The following is a 20,499-nucleotide window of genomic DNA, read 5'->3' as shown; positions in this document are numbered from 1 at the left end:
TTCGCGATCGAGGATTGCTAGGTGAGCAAATTGAATTTAATTGCCGGATTTACCGTCTGATCATGTGATCGAGAAAGTCTTATGCGCTTTATATAATAGTATTTAACTGTTGCACAACATGGTTGTACAGGAACTTAAGAGCATCCTACGATAGTCAATAGTATCCAATAGTGATGTTACAATCAATTAAAGATATATATCTTCTGATTTGTATGTTTCTTCCAGAAGAAGATAAGAAATTATAACTGCGGCGAGATAGACGACACGACGAGCTTAAAGATTGATTTTCCGATTGAGAAGGAAAGTCGGACAAACGTAGTTGAAGATTCTTGTTGATCATCGATCGACACTCGAGGGAGACAGGAAATAGACACGGCGAAGATCTCAGCCGTCGATAGAAATTCACGAAAGTGCACAGACACTCGAGATAGGAACAGAAGGAATAGCACGGACAGTCGCGGACAGGAGGAAGCTGGAAGCAGCGATAGTTGCGACGAACTTGTCTTTGATCGATCGACAATTGTAAAAGACCGCGATATTCTTGATCGTTTCATTTCTGTAATTACGATCTGTCAAAAATGTCAGGGATGCTGACAGTGCTAACTCAGCATCACAAATTCTGTGTGGTATAAACAATTTCTTATTCCAAACTCGCCACAGATTTTCTCGTTTAAGGAATTTTCACTTACGATCATTTCAACGAACTTCGATATAATTTTACATTAGCACAGATCGATAATTTAAGATAGAGTAAATATTGCATGAAATTTTCAATTGACGAACTTCACGCAACTATTTATGCTGCTGTTCTAGCGAATAAAAACGCGCGGCGCTGTCCGTTCGAGTAACGCTAACATAAATAACGTCAAAAGCGAAAAGCGATTAGTAGATAAGCGAAGGACGTTCGCTATAATTAGAGGAAAATTAGACTACGAATTACAGAGCTACACGATAGATTTATCTAATAGAGTACGTAGTTTTGTGTTCGTGCGTACGTGTAAATGTTTTCCTTAAATGTAGCTTAGGAAATCTTTATGTATATATATGCATTATATATTTACGTAATGTATAGATATATACGTACGTACGTATGTATGTACAGAATACATTGTTTAAGAGATACGCGCGTTTGTTTTTCCTTCGTTTAATCGGGCAAGACGAGCAAAGTTTTCTTAGAAAGGGAAAAGAAAACTAGACTGGGAAGCTGCTACTTTTGCCAGAACGGTGTCGTCGTTTCTAAAAATCTCTACTTTCTGCAAACTCGTCGAATTGGTTTTTTACGTTATTACGTAACAATTGTTAAGTGGTGTGTGTTTCCTTTTGATAATAATTGAATATCGATGCGCGACACAAATGTGGCGTACAAAAGCGTTCGTCTTCCTTCATTTTCATGGCTCTCGTGAGATCGGTATGAAAAATATCCTTGTGCAAGCTAATAATTCTTAGAACCTTTAATTGAAGCGCGTTATTCGATCATTAAGCGCTACTTCCGGTTTCGTGGTGCATGCCGTGCATAAGAGCGCATCGAATCGGAAGCTTCATCAAGAATCGTGAAATTCGTTAATTTTTCCTTTGTAGATTTCATTACAATAATTTAGAGAAATTTTCTTGAAGAAATTATTCTTTCTTAATCGCTTTTTCACAAAGTTAGAAGAAGATACAGTTCATTACTCGCGGCCTTTTAACGCTGATTGACTGTTTTCCTCAAGAAAAGATGGTTCTCTCAGCGAAAACAGACAGATTAACGATTATTTCTCTCGACGTAGCAGTAAGGCCAGGAGAAAAGTGGGCGGTCGAAAACAGAGGCCGAATTTTCCACGGGCAGAGCGGAAAAGAACTCTTAATTAGTTCGGGAATCGCTTTCGGCCGTTAATATCGCCGTGAAGTTAGGACAAACGTGAAATGGTCTCGCTGGCTGGTCAATTAAAATAGTTTAATTGTCCGTGAGACTTCCGTAACGAACCGGTGCAATTTCCAGTAACGAACTCGGAGTCTAACCTTCTCTCCGAATATTTGCATCCACCGCCCAATTTTTTTCTCCTATCGTCGACCAATCTAATTGGAGATCAGCCGACTTTGGTTTGCTTTAATCGCCTGAATCTAGCGAAAAAAAAAGATAGACTAAAAAAAGAATATCTGTCTCTTCGTGTTTTTAATCCCCGGGTAGATTTTCTTCAAAAATCGCGAAAATAAATATTGTCGCTTTACGAATCTTATAATTATCAATTACGTTCCATAGAAAATAATTCAAGCTTATCACTAGAAACGTACATATATATATAATTCCACGCGTGTGTTATTCCAAAATATTTCCCTGACGCCGTAAACAGAGAATACAAAAATACATTGCTTTCGAATAGTCGCTCGGAGTCTTTCAATACGGCGGTGAAATGAAGCTTCCAGATATATTAAGCGCGTTGAAATTTCCGCCTCGCTCGAACCGGAAATCTACGACTTTATGCGATCACCACGCTCCAGAAGCTCAATTATGTCGGCCAATTACGTCGACCAACGACTGTACACGCGAATCTGGCTCGTGAATAGAAGCAGCTTTATTTGGTAGACGTGCAATTTGCGACGCCATATTGCATTTTGTTTTCACCAGAGCGGCCGCGGGAAAGCAAGAGAAAAATAAAGACAGAGATTGTGTGTGCCTCGTTTTCCCTTTTCGAACATTTATTTTCGTTGCCTCGCGCGATGCATTTTAACGATACCGATCGTTGTATCGACTCGTTGTATTAGCAACAACAAAAATTATAATCGCTATAGAACAGATGATCGATGACAAACTGGAGAGTTACAAATGATAGCATTATCACCAGTGATAATGGATATGACTATACGTAACAACAACAAACAACAGCAACGAAATAAGATGAATTTATATAGAGGTAAATAAAGGTACACGGCGTTGATAATAATAATAGTACTAATAAATAAATATAATAAATACCGATGACAATAATAAATACGATGATGCCAAAAACGTTAATAATAATAATAATAATAATAATAATAATAATACTGATAACAATTCGTAAAAGATAATTACTATACGTAATGAAGAACAATGAAATCAGTAGCTAAAAACCGGGAGACGATTAGTGCCGGTGGTCAAGAATTCTCCGATCGAAAGCAAAGTGGAGGAACTGGAAAGGAGCGCGATCAACGATTATTCAGATCGCTCCTCTCTCTCGTCCTAGTTTCTTTGTTTTATGTTTTCTACGTTTATCCTCGCACATGCCTTTTATTTGCGTTTTTTCGGTCGACCAAATCAACAAACACGCGTCAAACGGTGCACTTCGTTAATTCTTTATTACTTTTTTTTTTTTGTTCTTATTTTTATATTTTTTTCTTCGGTTAAAATGTCTCTGCTCTCTACCCGGACCGACGTACTAATTTCATTTTACTTCGTTTCTCGTTAATTAACTCGTTAATTCGTTAGTATTGCTTAGTATTTTATTGCTCTACGTTCGTACGTATGCGACAATCGCAATCGCTGCACGCGGTACACGGCGTTTTCGAGAAAACTCACGAAACAAACGTCACCATGCACGAAGGGGAGGGCGAGGACTAGAAAAGCTTTTTGGGATCGATCGATTTCTCATCCACTCGATCGTTGGATCCCATAGAGAGGAAAGACTTCTAACATTTCTTTAGAGTCTAAAATTTCCTACAGCCCTCGGTGGAATCCAACGGCGAGCGTACGAGCGCTACGCGAAAACACAAAGTATAGTACAAGACGTGTTCATGTGTGTTCTGTTCTCCGGTGCTTCGTTTCTCCATTTTTTCTCGCGATTAATATTTCTTTTTTTTTTTGCAATTTTTTGCTTCTTTTTACTGTTTTGGCGGTGAGGTCGGCTACTCTGTACATGCAACGCGGTAATTATTTGTCGGCAATAATTAATACAAAAGGACTCGTTGGATCGTCGCGACAGCTCTTCCCAAGCTGGCACTGATCCACGCTCTTCTTTGTTCTCTCGCGATCGTGTTTCGCGTGTATTTCCTTCTTTTTTTCTTTTTTCAATCCCTCTATACTTTTCCTCTCTTCTTTTTCTTCCTTTTCGTTATTTTTCCGGGAATTATTCGGCGCGCTGTAATCGTTGCTTTCGGAGAAAAAGTTGGTCGAATGAAGCGGAGGTCGGATTTTTCAGTCGGATTTCGCTGACACACCCTTTTCGTTGTTTCGAAATGTTTCTTTGTTTTTTTGTTTTTGTTTTTCTACAAAACGTAGTTCCAAGAATTTACGTTTAATATTACGATAAAAGGATTCGCGAATTTCGATGTGTAATCGTTGCGTTGCTTACAGTGTGGGAATTTACACGCGTCACTAACACTACGTTCATCATTCGGAGCGAAGGTCGTTGTTCGTTATATAAAATATACTTAAACGGAATTTCTTTTTAAGACTAGATTGGTGTTCCACTCGTTGCACGAAGCTTACTTGATTATAGGCCCATTTAAAAAATCTCAGAAGCTAATTAAGCCTTACGAAGCGCATTCTCCATCGTTAAAAGGCAAACCACGAAGCCACTGATTAGTCGATCTCTCCCACGATCGAACCGATAAATATTCAATCATTTTCTTTCGTTAAATTCTAAAATGGAAGCGGCCTATTCGTTGGAACGTTCGAAGATATTGCTTTAGTTTAAAAGAGGAAGAAACGATGAATTTTTACGAGTCGCGAAATCCGACTGGTCGTGGCGCCAATTTAGAACGACGATCGCGAAAAACGGAAGAGCGTGGTTAGGGTTCAGACGATCGAAGAAGTTTCTGCCGAAGCAAATCATCGTTTTCCATCACGTTAAACTTCGATGTTCGCCTCTATATGTATAATTATATAATTCGTTGTGTCGAAACATTGCTTTTGACCGTACGCGTCGTCATTATTACTTTTTTTTTCCTTACTCGTTATATTGCTTCTATAAAATATGTGTATAACAAAGTTACGCATCTATTACTCGAATCTGCTCTAAATATTACGTGTAACGCGCTTCGTGTCGTGTGTCTGTGTATATTTGTCTGTTTCTTCTACGTGTTCTTATGTATACCTACTGTGTAATGTAAACGTGTACACGCGTACGCGTGTAAACGCGCTTAGAATATTACTTTATTTCGTATTCGAGCTTCTATATAACCGATCGTGTAACATCGCTGAAAACTGTGAACACGTTGGAAGTATTGGAAATACGACGACCTCGAGGCGGTTCGATCGATGTCCACGTGTCGTTAACACGTTCTATGCCACGCATCACTGTCGATGACTTTCTCTTGTTTTTTTCTCTCTCCCCCTTCTTTTATGGGAGCCGTGTTCTTCTGTGCGAGGTAAAAATAACGACGAGAAAATTGATGGAATTAAATATTTGAAAAGTTGAGGAGTTCCACGAACTGTCGTTCGTAAGAATGGAACGGTTTTGCATGACGTAGAGCGTATTGGGATGGTCGAGGTACACGATGGCGAACAAGGAAATTTTTGACATCTATCGCATTATTATTTCGTCCGGTATAATTCTTATGCAATATATGGCGTAGAATCTTCGAATTTTCTGCTAATTTCTATAAAACAAATAGGAGATTCATTTTTCTCTCCTACCTAAATAATTAGCCCGATTTTGTCTACTCGAACGCTTCAGGTCCTTTACATATGGTCTACATAAAATTGAATCTCGGTTTTTGCTTTTTTATGTCTTTCTTGAAAAGGTTGCTAATGATCAAATACTCCCTTGTTCACTACTCAACCGCAGAAGTTACCATCAAACGGCCGCCAAGAGATCTAACAATCAACGTGAGAAAAATGAAAACAAGTTACACGAGCGAGTTATATACAACCTCCTTCCTTATCATCGAAAGAAACGTACAGCCCTGCACCAGCGCCTGTATCGAGAGTATCCATCATCCGTCGATCGCCCTGTGGTCGAGTGTAATTGTGGTCCAACCGTGGAAGGAGCCATCGAAAAAAGGAACATGGGAGAGGGCCGATCGTCTCGAGATTCGAACCGGTGCTCTTCGAAAGAAACAGAATGGTCCGGTGACGACTGTACGTTTCAACGAGAGCGACGAATCGATCTCTAGACACGATTCGATACCCGTGTCGCCAATGCATTGGCGTTAGGACGCTGAGGACGAGCGTCGATGCAGGGTCTCGCGGGGGAAAGGATTTGGGGAGAATCGAAAACCGGCCGGAAATTTCATTAGCTCGTGGTTAAGTCGAGCCTTCTTCTAATTGAGTCGTTATTGCGCCGAATCTATCGTCTTTTAATTTCCTTCTAATAATCTGCTTCGTTATCGTCGTTATTATCGTTATATCATGGTGTGTGTCCCCCTTGGTTTGTTATATGCGTGTACGTGTGTAATTCTTGTTTAATCCTCGAAGAATTTTCTTTTTATTCGTTATTTCATTTAGGCAGCTAAGTATCAATAAATAGTGTGTCTCCGTAACGAGCTCGCGACTAGAACCGTACGCGCTAGTAAATATACTATATATATAATAATAATATAATATATAATATAATAATATAATATCATAATGTATTAGATATAATCGACTAGAGTGACTAGACTGCAGTGTGGACGTCACCGTTCGACGTGTTCTTTGTTCTCGTTTCTTTCATCTCATCTTTATTTTTTTCATCGTTCTCTCCTTTATCCATCGTCGTTTCATCTTGTTTTTTTATTCTTTTTTTTTCTCTTTCTGCTCGTTTTAAGACTTAACATTATTGGACGTTTTTATTAATGTTAGACATTATTTAAGAAACCGACACACTCCTATCATTTCCCCCTCTCTTCACCCTCTACCCATCTACCATTAGGTTACTTCTCTCTATTATCCTCCATTTTCTCTACTGGCACTTTTCTACTTAAAACCTACGGCAAACCTTTATTCTTTCTCCCTCTCTCCCTCCTCATCCCCGTCAATCTTCTTCCATCGATCTTGCCTCGTCGTCCCGGTTAGCCGGGCGTCGCTGGGAACGACCGCTAGCTCTCCCTAGCAGCGGTCTCTAGGGCGTCGAGGCGCCTGGTCGTGGTCTTCCTGTCGTCGAAGCGCTGCTACAAACCACGATTGTTGCTCTGTTGATGTTGCGTCGTCGCGTTGCTACCATTGGTAGCGGGTTGCTGTTGTTGCTGTTGTTGCGGCGGCATCTCGTCGTCGCGTAAACAAGCGGACTCCAGGTGTTTGTTCAGATAGGACTTGAGAGCGAAGGTTTTGTGGCATCTCGAGCACTCGTAGTTCTTGTCCGCGGAATGCGTCTGCATGTGGGCACGTAGATTCGACCGGTCGGCAAACGCTTTGCCGCAATGCGCGCACCCGTATGGCTTCTCTCCCGTGTGACTTCTCAGATGGCCTTGTAGTAGCCAAGGCCTGGAGAACATCTTACCACAGACGCCGCAGCTGTGGGCCAACTTGTGGGTCAGCACGTGCATCGCCAGTGCTGGCATGCTCACGTACGCTTTGCCACAGTGAATGCACTTCTTTGCCGATTGAGAGTCGAGGCTACGATGCGTCTGTTTGTGCCGGGACAGGTTCGACGAGGTTGCATACTGTTTGCCGCACTCTGTGCACGTGAACTTTGGCCTATCCGGCTGAGCAGCCTCCTTGTCAGGCACCGCAGCGCCATTTGTATTCACACTGCGACGCTTCGACCGGCCATCCGACACGAAGAATGCTTCGTACGTGTAGGCTACCGTCTTGCTGCTGCTGCTGGTGCTGTCGAGGAAGGAAAACACCGTGATTTATGATAAATTTGGAATTTTGTTCCGAGAGGTTAGATCAAGTTCGTGTACTGCCTATAATCGAGGTTGGTGTTTAAGATTTATTATAAACAACGAGTAACACCCATGCGACAGATTCGTGAACCAGATGTACACGACATGAGAGAGAACATATATACACGTATCCATATCGACGAACACAATACGTTATACAACAACCTTAAAGCAATGTGACACCCATAACAAGCTATCGTGTATATATCACATACATACAGAAAGCTTATTGCGACATCGATTTGCACAATCACTCATCCATCAACCATATATTACATTCATCCTCTATAACGATCCAAATATAGTCAACATATATATGTATATATACAACCCTACATGTAAAGAGACTCGTCTACCTTTCGGTAGATTCGTCTACTTCTCAGTGGAATTATCTACCGTGTAAAGATAAGAAGGTGGTTAGGCAAACGAATGCGCATCTGATTGATCATTTCTAATCGACCCGATATAATCATAAAAATAGATACTCGAAGTGGAAGAACCTTGCCTTCTCATCTCTGTATAGTACTTCTCAGTAGAACCATATATTACATCAAATAAAAGGAAAAAAAAAACAAAAATATTCCATCGCTTTTCATGGAAATGCCCACCCTGGATACTCACCCATCTCTTCCGGCGGAGCAATTTGCGTTGGCCTCCGCGGTGGCGGGCGACTGAGGCTGCGGGGTTTGCTCCTGTTGTCGCAGTTGGTTGGTTTGCGAGCTGGGCACCGGTACCAGTACGGAGACAGGGATAGGCTGCGCGGTCGGCGCCGGCTGCAACTGTGTCGGCTGCAGCTGGCCTGTCGTCGCGACGCAGGGTACCGTTGGAGGCGGAGGAGGCGGAGGCGGAGGCGATAAAGTGTGAATGAAGACCGAGTGCGTGGGCGCAGCCGGGGACGCGCTCAGGTCGAGGATCGCCTGCGCGGCGGACAGATCCTCCTCGGCCGACGTACGGATCTCCGATGTGCGGATCTCCGACGTACGGATCTCCGATGTGCGGATCTCCGATGTGCGGACTTCCGAAGTGCGGATCTCCGGCGTGCGGATCTCCGACGTGCGGATCTCCGACATTGGTTGAAGGCTATAGGGCCTGTAAATATCCTTCTTCTTCGGGGGCAGCGATAGCGCCGTCCCTGTGCTGGTAAAACACATCGAGAGGCTTTTTCTCGGGGGCAAACATAGCGAGGTGGACGACGACGACGGAGTTGTCATTGGGGCTGCTGGGTGTGGTTGGTGCAGGCTGGACCCGGTCATCACCGTGGCCAGCTCTTGAGGCGCGGCTGGAGGCGGCGGAGATGGTACCACTGGTCGGGCCAACTCCGCCGCTGAGCGCAGCGTCGCGTACTTTGGTGGTTCTTCGTGGTTGATCCATGACTCGTGCGTGTAACCTGCGGGTAGATTGGTTTTGGTAAATCGGTTAGGTTTATGAGGTACTTGGTGGATGTAGTGACATTAATCGCCTAATAAACTTGCTTCGTTAAATGGGGAAGCTCGTCTTAGAGACTCGAGCTCTTGTGGCTTATCGTTAGTATCGCATAATTTCTCAAATTTAGGTTTCTTGGTATAACTTGTATTCTTACGGAAGATACTTTCCAAGGTTTCGTCAGTTTTGTAACTTGATGGTTTAAGAGATAGGTTCTAGCATCTAATACTTGATTGATGATATTATCTCATCAAGCTTCATACGTTAAATAATATTTTGCTGCGTCTCATCCTTCTGATATTTTGCATATCGTATGTTTGATAAAATTTAACGAATTCTCATTTGTGTTAGAAAATATTTCTTTTATAATCTACTTATTTATAAACTTGTAAACGAAGGATAAAATTTATGTATATTCCATTATATTTCTCAATTTTGATCGAGAAGGATTATCGAAATGCAAATTATCGATACAGGATTATCAATTGAAATTATCAATCTCGGCGTGTTGGTGCAGGTAACGAATTGGCTCAGTCACTGTCGGGGCTAAAATTAACACGGAATATTAAGTAATGAGGGATACACGGTCAATCAAACTTAATGGGGGATTCGAAGCTGATTAGGGACTGCTAATGAATAATGCAAATTGAAGGTTTCGCGTCTCGAAATTCATGCGATCGAAACTCGCATCCGTTGAGGGTTCAATGAACTCCTTTCACCCTTTCTAGTTGCAACGAATCAGATAGCTTGATCGCCTAAGTCCACTCGAAACAAACAACCCTAATTCCAGAAAAAGAAATGAAATTAATGTAGAAACAACAAGAATATTTTTAATCGAAAGAATTCCAGCTCTAAAGAACCAGCTCCATATTTTTATTTAATAAATCACAATTTGAATGAATTGAAAAAAGAATCATAAAACAAATTACTTGAGTATTAAATATTCCAATAAATCCAAGACAAATATTGGATGTGTCTTTTTCTACGCCCACGAGAGAATGCGACAGAGTTTTCAACAAAATTTTAATATATCTATTGTAATTGATACATTTATGAAAATATTATTTCTGGAAATTATAATATTATAACGGAATGTCTGTATCATCTAGATCATCCATGGTGAAAAGTTATTTCAGTCCATAATAAAATTACATGTCGTACTATGTGACTTCATACGGATGTTTGTAACTTTACAATTTAAAATTTATATGACTTCGTAATTGCTGCGCAATTTTCAGACCTTGTACTCTCTTTTACGCCAAATGAAGGCTCATATTTTCCTTTACAAAATAGGATATACAATATATATAGACACAAAATAAGAGACTTCTTACAACTAGGTACGATCTCTCCGATTCCGCGATAACATGGAAAAGCATTTTTCAATTAACCCGAAACCAGTCTGCAATATTCTCGCAGCAACGAAATTCTATCCAACACAGTTGAAATTTTGTCCATCGACGAGTTTTCGTATTCCATCCATAGAAGTTTCCTTTAATTTGGCCATTTCCGTGGCGAACGATTATTGGAAACGGTTGCTGGTTCGAAAATTAAACGCCACGAGGTTTTCCGATTCACGGGGTTGCGCCGCGTGGATCGTCGTGAATACGAACGACGAATCGAGCCAAGCCACGAAATGACAGCCTTTAATTATCTTCGGAGGATTTTCTCGGCTGGAACGAGACACGTCGTCGGCGAAAATTAAAGGGCATCGATAGCGCGATACTTCTGTCTCTTTTTCTTCCTTGTTTCTCCCTTTTTACTTTCCGTTCTAACGTGTATAGGTGGCAGCCGGTTCACTCGTAACCCCCACGGTCCCCGCCATGAATATTTGAATTCGTGAATCACACGGAACTGGTGCGCCGTTTCATTTCCTGTTGCTGGCACGCGTCAGCTGGTCCCAGCATGTGCGATTGTTAACGAGAAAACGACCAAAACGAAGAAAAGGGCGATGAGTTTCTTTCTGTATTATACTAAAGGGTATCTGTTGCGTGTGTGTGGGAAAAATTTCTATAGAAGAGGATTAAACGTGTTGGTGTATATAGTGACGAGACGAGTGGAAACTTGGTGTAGTCAAATATATTTAAAACTATTGGAAGTACAGAATTCGTCGTCGTTCGCTAAGTGTTGCTTAGTGACTACTGATCGATAACTGACTCATACAAAGACTGACTGACTGATAACTAATAACTAACTGATTCGTGATTGACTACTGACTAACTGATTCTGGTTGATAAGACGACTCGCTATAAGAACGCTCGATAAATATTGACTACTGATTACTGATCGACTCATTAACGTTCGTGTTCGTTTATTTATTCTGGTCGGGGGAGTACCGGAAACTTTAAATTCAACTTTGGTTGACGATTGCACGTATCGACTATATTGTTTTGTTCGGAGTTTGTTCATTATTACATTTCGCATATCATAACGGTGTTAATGTCTCGAGGCAAAATAACAACATGAGTCGCTCTCGATTCGCATCGTCCTTTGACGAGAGGACGTCTAAGAACTTTTATATCTTTTTGTATTTTTTACGATCTTTACAATTTTTTATGATTTCTCTATTGTCTCTATGATACGTGGGTTTATTCTTTCGTTGAATTAAAATTGAAGTGCACCTTTTGCATTGGTTTCATAATTTTTAAGATTTGTACTATATCATTACGAGTCAGGTTGTTTCATATTTTCTTCATGTTTCTTAATTTTATTTTGGTATTCCGTGATATTTCTAAATAAAGATTCTCGACCTTTTATTGTATATTTCTCGTAAATGGCGATCTGACGCTTATAAGAGTTCTGTTGTCACTGGCACATGACAAATGTCAAGATAAAGTATTATCCAGCGTTTATCTACGTCATCTACGTTTAACTACGCAAGAACATACCTAAGCCATCCATTAAAACTGTCAATCGATAAAAACGTAGAAATTTTAACGTAATCTAGCGTCTGAAATCCAGCAAATCTGAAATCTACCTCGTAGAAATAGCTTTTATCCAAGGACAATTACCCCAATTTTCACATCTATCATTTTCATTAAAAATGTCAATATTATTTTTCTCCTATGTTGATCGATGACTAAATTAAACAATGAAATTCAACAACAACGCCCCATACATTGTTATTAACTACAACTGGTATCATTGGAACATAATCGACCACTATAATTTCACTTCAATTTCAATTCGACTACTTGATCTCAGATCATCTATTGTAGTTCTAATTCGTATTTTATATCCTATCTTGTAACAAATTCTTTGTCGCAGAAAACAAACTGAAACAAAGTACTGAAACACTCAAGTATCGTCGACAATGCCAACTACGAGTTAAAAACACGTGTTCCATTATTTCTCAAACCTTCAATGAACAACTATAGCAACACCTTTCAACCGAGTCAAACTTTTCGTTCGACGTCAGTTCGGCTCTAGTTGTGCTCTAAGTATACTTTCGGAAGAGTTCCACATAATGTTCAGCGAAACAGTTAAACGGTCGGTCCTTCCTTTTATTGCCAGTGTCCACGCGACAGGACACGCGACAGTTAGCCTTCGATGCCACGTTGCCTTCCACCGGACACGATCGATACCGCCGCTGCGACAATGTAACGCGACATTCGCATTGTTGCGAATAGGACCCGAACACTGGAGCGCAGAAATTGCCTGCCCATGTCGCGGCGTCGACAACCCCGTGTCTCCGTGCTTTTTACCGTTAACTGCGCTGCTTCTCGAGAGACAGAAGTCGGGAATTCATATTATAATAAGTTTCAAAATATTTTTTTCGGTACAAATGTATGTGTCGGAATCGTTTCCACGCTAAAACTTAACACAACTTGAGATTAACTTGGTTCTTATGCTTTTCCTTTTCTCACTAGCGATTCGTGCGTACGAAACGATTTGGAAATTCTTGTTGTTTTCCAGTAGATTTGTCAAGCGGTCTACCCGGTCGCAATCGATGAAACGTGCTCGTTGATTGTACAATGCAAATTCGTCTTTCCGTGTGCATGTCACGGTACGACTTGGTTCGTCGATGTTCTCGGTGATTTGTGTAGGTTTGGACGTTAGGAATAAGTAACGAGGAATTGGAATTGGGTAATTTTTGTTTTTTGAAAATGTATTACAGTTCTATTATCTTTGCCATCATTGATCGTATAATACAAATACGTTTCACGATTGTAGCGCGATATGATTGAATTCGTCGATGTTTCCGATGGTTGATCGCGAACGTAAAGAATTTAGACATCGGGGAATGAGAAACGAATAATATTTTGGCCTTCGGTGAATCATTCCTCGTTTCGACAAATTATTGTTTTGAAAAGAACTTTCGCATAAAATCGAAATTAATTTACGTATATTAACGAAGATTATCTCGTATCTTCCCGAAAGTTAAGAAAGTGGATTGATTGAATTAACCTAATTCCAGATTTGATGTGACGGGAAACTTTTATGCATCATTAAAACAAATTACATACGATAAAAATCTAACGTCGCTAACTATTCATACGACACTTGTTGCGATCGTAATGCTTTAAATCTACTTCAAACCTAAACCAACTAAAACAACAAACAGGCAAACTTTAATTTGCTCTTCGAATAAGATGATAATACGATTCGTACGTAAAGCCTAGAAAATTGCATCAACGATGGGATTGGAGGAAGGTCTTCGGCAAACAGAAGCTAGTTTATTCCGCAAATGCAACAAATCGCGGAAGGTGTTGACCCCGTTCCAGCGTCGAAAGCCGCGCTCGTCGAACGGCAATCCTTAAACCGATAATCCGCACGTACTCAGCGGATTTTCAAAATCGATTTCCTCCCTCGTGCAAAGCTTTCGAACCGCGTAAGACAGAGAAACTCCTATTCCTTCAACTTCCATTCTCGTCACGAGGCTTTATCCCCCTCCCTTCATTGACCCGATCCTTTGATCCCGACACTAGCGCCATCCAGCCGTGATAATCATCGTTCGTCAAGCAGTACTGTTAATTACGCGATCATCCTGCCTAATTGCCATCGATCAGTCAGACTGTTCCTGCTGATTTTCAACGAACAATAAACGCTCTATAAACGAGATCTTTCCACTGCTAACAGCAATTTTGATTAATTCGTACTTATTAAATTAACGAAGTTATAGATACGAATATTCAAAGGTATGTAACACAACAGAAATTAATTAGTTTCAAGTATAACTTTTATCTCAGCGAAACATGGTTTCTCATATTTTTGGACGTGGATTTTGTTAGAGTATCGTTATTCAAATTACATTACGTTCTAACGGGACGAAATTGTCGCTAAAGTTGCAGGAACAATATGTTGTATCATTTGTGGACAATACCGTGACACATATCGCACATATAAAGTCGTATTAGAGGTTCTTTAAAGAAGATTCGACAAAACATCCATAAAGCAAGTCCATGCGACTTTAAGAAGTTCGAGATTCATAAACAACAAGGATTACCGGATCGTAACGTCTGAATAATGGAAAGGGAGCCGTTGATATCAACAGATGGCACTTCAGCGTGTGCAGATATCGCAGTTTTTAAGAACGAGGAATCTTCTTACGTACGATATTAAAATCTCTAGCTTCGACGAAGGTCGAGGACGACCGGTCGTTCGTCACGAATACGATAAACTATCAACACCAAAAAAAAAAAAAAAAAATGAGTTAGCGCCGAAAGCAGAGAAGTCGGATGAAAATTAACAGGAGAACCCTGTTGGCGCGTAAATCTCTCGATTGTGGAAAGAAGGCGAATAAAGAGCAGCGCTTTGACGAATCGCAGGGGGTCTATTTCCTCGGCGGGCCGACAGCAGAAGAGGGGTAAGGGACGGGCGTGACAGCAATAAATCAGAAAACCGTGGCCGACGATCGATCAACCGGCGCGCATCTATTATTGGCTGAAATAAAAGGAAGTTAACACTCATACACACGCAAACCTATACGTACACTTCCAAACACACACAAAGGAAGATGAGAAAGAGAGGGTGAACGAGAGAAAGGGAGAGAAAGAAGAGAGCGGTCGTGTCTGGAAGTGCATTTCATCAACGGCCTAGGGAGAGACAGAGACCGTGAGTGGAAAGAGGGTAAGAGAGCGGGAGGGTTGAAGGAGAGACAGAGGGGTCAGGGGAGAGGGTGAGAATCAATAATGTCGAATGAACGCTCTGCACGCTCCCACGAGTCTGTTGATTCTAGCCTTTCAAAGGGCGACGTAAGGTCCTTTTTGCTATTGTTATTCGCCGATCGTTCCGAACCAGCCGTGCACGCTACATTATCGGTACCATATTACACAAGATATTGAACCGTTTGAAAGAGATTGATAGAATAATTTCGATGGAGAGGCCGATAGATATTTTCCAATTTTTTGAAGTATGGTACAAGGTTTAACGCGGTTGTTCGAGGCTTGTTCGAATTCGGTGAGGATTCCGGAATTGTTGGGAACCGCTGCGACGAAAAACGCGATGTGACGCGCGTTTGCGCAACGCGTGGAGCCGCAGTGGGTGTCAAGCGAGCGCGTCCGTTTCGCGAGTCGCGATAATAAAGCTGGCAATTAGCGTATCCGCCGACACTGATCCGGGCCACCGATGATTCCGAAAATTCTGGCTACGGCGTTTTGGAAAATTCACAGACCTAACTTTTCTTTTACGGAATAAAAACCTAATCCGAAGGTGATTCGAACGTAAGCCTAAAATTAATTCGAATCTTCTAATTTCGAAGCCAAGCCATTCCCTTAATTGATCGTCATCCACATAGCTTCTTCGTGGAATTATTAAAAATATCGCATCGGAATTAACGGAAACCTAGCATAAACTTGAGTCAGACTAGTTATTCTTCGAACCAACATGCTTTTTTAATATGTAATTCAATTGGTTACGGAGCAATAAATCGATCAAAGATAAAAGGATTTCTTTCTGAGCTTTAATACTATCTAAAGCTATTTATTTCCGAGGCTGATGATTTCGTACAATTGTGGGTGTTTGGTAACGAATACAATCGTTCTAAAATATTATATTTTGTCCGGCATTTAATAATTTGTTTGCATTGGTTGACATTACAAATTAAACGGACGTAAACACTGTGAAAGGAGAATCATATGATAGGAGGGAAGCGTGAGAAGCAGCCCTTACAATGAGGCATTACGTGACCGCGAAGAAAATGCAGCTCGTTTATTCGTGTGTTGAGAGTCACAGTAAAAGGAAGCCGTTTAATCGATGCCACGTCGTTCTTACATATTTTCGACCTGAATTCTGATCTGACAAGGTCGCGTTCAACGATGTATAAAATCGAACACCGGATGAAAGGTTACGAATAAATCATACTCAAGGAATTACATTTTTCTCTAACAATTTCCAATGACGAGCCAAAATATTTCTTCAATAACGGTAATATCAAAATAAGGGTAAAAATAGAAACTGTTTCATCGGTGATAATTATTAAAAATTAGAAAAATAATTCGCCATTTGATACGTTATATCCAAGAATCAGAACAATACAAACGGATATTTATTGAAATTCTTCTCAAACGATATTTATTCGAGGATTGGAATAAAACAAGAGGACACGTTTACTGGTATGCAAATTCCGCGATAAGAACGATGAACGATCGTTGTTTTGTTTTTCATAAATTCTACGTTGAATCACGACCACGCCGTCGCGGCGTCGTGGTGGTACACGTGTTACATAACACTTCGCGCCATGTTAAAGACCCGACGGTCGGGCGTTATAATCGATAACTGAATTCAATTAACAGCTGCTTTCGCGTGAATTTTTTGCAACCAACTGATCAACGTGATTGTTAAAAAGAGAGAAATAGAGAGAGACAAAAGCGAGCGTTTTCATTGCGTAACAAAGGGTAACAAAAATACGTCATAAGCCAAGCAATCGAAGTGCTTATAGCTTTAATGGGCTATAAATAAACAAGGAACTGAAATGTTCAACCCCATGATGGACAGGGCACGTATTTTTTATACGCGTTCGTTCGAGTCAACTTGTGGAATGCACTCAACATGTACCCTGTTTGTTGTTGGTTTTCCAACTCGTCGTTTGAGTTTCCAGCTAAAACATGTATTGTTCGTGAAATTGCTCGTTCTCGAAGAAGATAGCCTCGAAATGCTAGTAATTTCTGTGTCGAGTAGCTAATTTTGTTCATCATCGTGTCCCCTCTGAACAATGGCTCGTCGAAGTGATTTCGAAATATCGCAGACATCTCGAAATAACTAATGAATCCAGACTTTGGATTTCGATCGGAGATGGAACTGTAAATACCAAGATCTGACCCAAATTGCACGTTGAAATGTTTCTCCTACTTTATGAATTAAAGGTTAATTCTGTGCGCTCTCTCTGTGGCGGTATATTAAACGTGCGATTCAGTTAGTGCAGAGCAGAGCAGCAATATTCAATGCACTTTCAAAACGTTCTACCGTCTCTACAGATAAACAGAAATAAATAATGCAACTGGTAATTTGATTGGGATTTTAAGGTACGAAACTACGAGAGTTTAAAAGATTTGGTTTCGGATATTACGAGTTGTACCACTTATTATTAGCTGAAATAAATACGGGAAATTCTTATTTCTTTGGAATCAACGAATAATTTATCTGTATGTTCGTTCTTATATTTTAGCCGTGGAGAATAATAACAAGTAGAGATCGTCGATATTAACGAGAGTCTTTTAGGATGAGAAACTGCAGGCAGAGGTACGTAAAGCGAATCAGAGCGCGTCTGCCGAAAATCCGATGTCCCCGTTTGTCATAACGCGAAATCTGTCTGAGAGACACAAGAGAAAAGGCGGTTCCAAAAAAAACACAGCCGGACGCTTTGTTCGTAAAAGGAACGTGACCTAAATGGGACGAGAGGGAGAGCGAGGAAGAGGAATCATTCCTCCCCTTTTGCTTCGATCCACCCAAAGATCCGCAGTAGAATCAACGATCGGCCTGGCGGGTGTGTCGCTGAACGCGTGAACGTGTCTGTGCCTACGTCTATGTGCGGGCATGTATACATGTGCACGTGTATTCATACGTGTGCGTGCGACGCATGGCCAGAATCCATCGCACGATCGCGAGCTAAACGAGGAAAATCATTAAATCAAAAGGGATGAAGAGGGGTTAGTCGGTCGAAGGAGACGTTGTCCACACGATAGTTATCTCGCATCCGTTTCTGCGAGTCCCATGGGGAGCATGCCTCGTGTTATCGTCGCGGTAGAGTACCGCAATTTCTCTATAGCGCAGCCGATCGGCCAATCGGCGGGTGTGTCACCCCCGTGGCTCGACGCATGGCCAGACTCCAGGGTCCAATCTCGGAGGGTAAAAGAGTCTCTGTGACCAGTGGTGGCACGGTCCTCTTGATCGCAATTCGCGATGCTACGCGCGAGATTAGAATCCATGGAATCTGGGCAATGTAGGGCGTGGCACGAAGATGTAAATAGAGGGTAGGCTACGATGATCTAGCGTTTATCTTAAATAAGATGATGGCGTAATTCCTTTAGGGGATTCTCCTTAACCCAACACGTGGAATTTTATATTAGGCCAGATTTAAGGGATAGCTGGTTGCTTTCATATACGTATTCTGACGACCAGTTGCGACTGATAACACTAAAGATTACCTACTCACCATGATAATACAGAGCACCAGATGCGTTCAGTGGTGGTGGACTAGGTGCAGTGGCACCAGCGGTTGGACTATGCGGACCCCAACAGGTCTGCTGATGATCGACTTGCCTGCTATCCGTATCCCCAACCACGTCGATCTCCTCGTCCTCTGGCTCATGCCTGTGTTGCCTCTTCTCTAATGACGCGGAAGTCTGCTGTATCCCGTGGTTCCCCTGCTCCTGTAGAATGTTCGAAGGATCGTTCTGTTCTTCCTGTGGATCGTCGACGCGATCCGGCCACGGGTAGGCCTTCCATTTCTTGGCCATGAGGCAGCGCGGCATGTTGACGCAGTTGTGGTATTCCGTAGCCGTTGCAACCACGGGTTCTCCGTGCTTCGTTCACCAGGTGTTGATCACTCGGCGCCGGCGACGACGATGATCCTGACGTAGTATCCCTGTCACGAAAAACCTCCGACGTTGTTACACCACTACCAACACCCTCACCAACCGCACCAAACGCACCACCGTACCGACGACGATCGACGATCCCGAGGACGTCGAGGACGTCGAGGACGTCGACTAGCGCGACGCCTAGCCCGCCACCGGCACCGCTATCGCCGGTATCGCGTTCCTCGTTACACCAGCCGTCAACCACGACGATGCGGTCGTCGATGTTGCGACGCCGTCGCCTCCGTCGCCGCCGTCCGTCACTCAGCGCCGTCCGTATCTGTAACCTGCCGTTAACCTCTCCCCGGATGATCGAGCTATCCGTTGACGGTGCCTGCTGCGGCTTCCTCTTCGTCCTTCCTTGCTCACGTTGGGGCGTGATCTGCAGCCTCGTCATCGGCACAGCGAGGGCAGCTCCTTCGTAGGATGCACCGCCACCATGCCAGCCTGTTCGCACGAGAACCCTCCTCGACTTTTCCGGCCTCACCCCTTTCTGTGATTCGTACTAGCAAACTCACGTTTTCTTTTTCTCTCGGTACTACCACTAGACAATTACTATGCTACTACTTGATCAGGTTGATGCCTACTACCGATTTTCCTTGTATCTTCGTCTATATTCCTCTTCGTTCTTACTCCGCTCTTCTTTTTCACTCGCCGTCCGTCCACGTCTCTCGATCCTCTTTCATCAGCGTGCCTCTCTTCAATGTTTGTACATATATATGCATGTATGTATACGTGTATAGATATATGTTGTTCAGTTCTTCCGTCCCCTCGTGCAGTACAGTTTTTCTCACACAACGACTACTACTAACTTCCGTTGGTTGGCTAACTGAGTGGACCGACTGACTGACTGACTGACTGACTGACCGTCTGTCCGTCCGTCCGTCTGTCCGTCCGTCTGTCTGTCTGTCCGATACTCTCTCGGTCGCTCCCTGTCGCGGCTCTCGCCAGTGACAGGGGGTGCCCTCGAATACGATCACAACGACGGGGTGCGACTGTTTAGTCGGTGGCGCTGCCGCTCCGTCGCTTATCCCCTACCTTACGTTATTTTCTCTCCTCGTCTGGCTTCAACTACCGATTCCACCTCTCGTTTCCACCACAACGGAACTAGGAACCCCCGTCGTCCCTCCGTTGCGGCTCCCCTTGTGTCAGCATCGGGGGGCGGCGCTGCAATCGCTCCACTGCCACCGCCGCCGCCGCCGCCGCTGCTGCTGCTGCTGATGGTTTCTGCTGAAGCAAGGGATGGCTGCGCAACCCCTCGAGGGTGCCGATGCTAGTTCTCGATTCCTGCAGGCCT

General features: G+C 42.5%; 1 protein-coding gene and 1 long non-coding RNA gene across 4 annotated transcripts in view; one reads left to right on the top strand and one right to left on the bottom strand.

Moving 5' to 3' along the window:
- The window catches only part of LOC126919850 (uncharacterized), a 52,125-nt gene that overhangs the window by 20,215 nt on the left and 11,411 nt on the right, over positions 1 to 20,499 (top strand). The gene's annotated exons all lie outside the window — the stretch shown is intronic.
- On the bottom strand, positions 575 to 20,217 carry LOC126919716 (zinc finger and SCAN domain-containing protein 21-like). 3 transcript variants are annotated; one of them, XM_050729235.1, is made up of 4 exons: positions 19,278 to 20,217; positions 18,779 to 19,210; positions 8,386 to 9,151; positions 575 to 7,705 (listed from the first exon to the last, which is right to left on the bottom strand). In XM_050729235.1, the coding sequence occupies exons 2-4, from the start codon at positions 19,095 to 19,097 to the stop codon at positions 7,048 to 7,050; spliced, it is 1,743 nt and encodes a 580-aa protein (XP_050585192.1). In that variant the 5' UTR covers positions 19,098 to 19,210; positions 19,278 to 20,217; the 3' UTR covers positions 575 to 7,047. The 3 variants fall into 3 exon arrangements, with proteins under 3 accessions (XP_050585192.1, XP_050585202.1, XP_050585212.1); XM_050729245.1 differs by having other exon boundaries at positions 19,286 to 20,217; XM_050729255.1 differs by having other exon boundaries at positions 18,779 to 19,707; positions 19,790 to 20,217.

The sequence above is a fragment of the Bombus affinis genome, chromosome 1, assembly GCF_024516045.1.
Source record: "Bombus affinis isolate iyBomAffi1 chromosome 1, iyBomAffi1.2, whole genome shotgun sequence".
Lineage (NCBI taxonomy): Eukaryota > Metazoa > Arthropoda > Insecta > Hymenoptera > Apidae > Bombus > Bombus affinis.
The sequence above is the reverse complement of the archived record's forward strand: the minus strand, read 5'-3'. Positions and strand labels throughout refer to the sequence as shown.

Excerpts from the sequence above, each read along its gene's own strand:
- LOC126919716 (XM_050729235.1), bottom strand. The coding sequence starts at position 19,097 with ATGCCGCGCTGCCTCATGGCCAAGAAATGGAAGGCCTACCCGTGGCCG. Across the intron at positions 9,152-18,778 it reads TGGTGCTCTGTATTATCATG|GTTACACGCACGAGTCATGG; the intron begins GTGAGTAGGTAA and ends ATCTACCCGCAG. Across the intron at positions 7,706-8,385 it reads TGCTCCGCCGGAAGAGATGG|CACCAGCAGCAGCAGCAAGA; the intron begins GTGAGTATCCAG and ends CTTCCTCGACAG.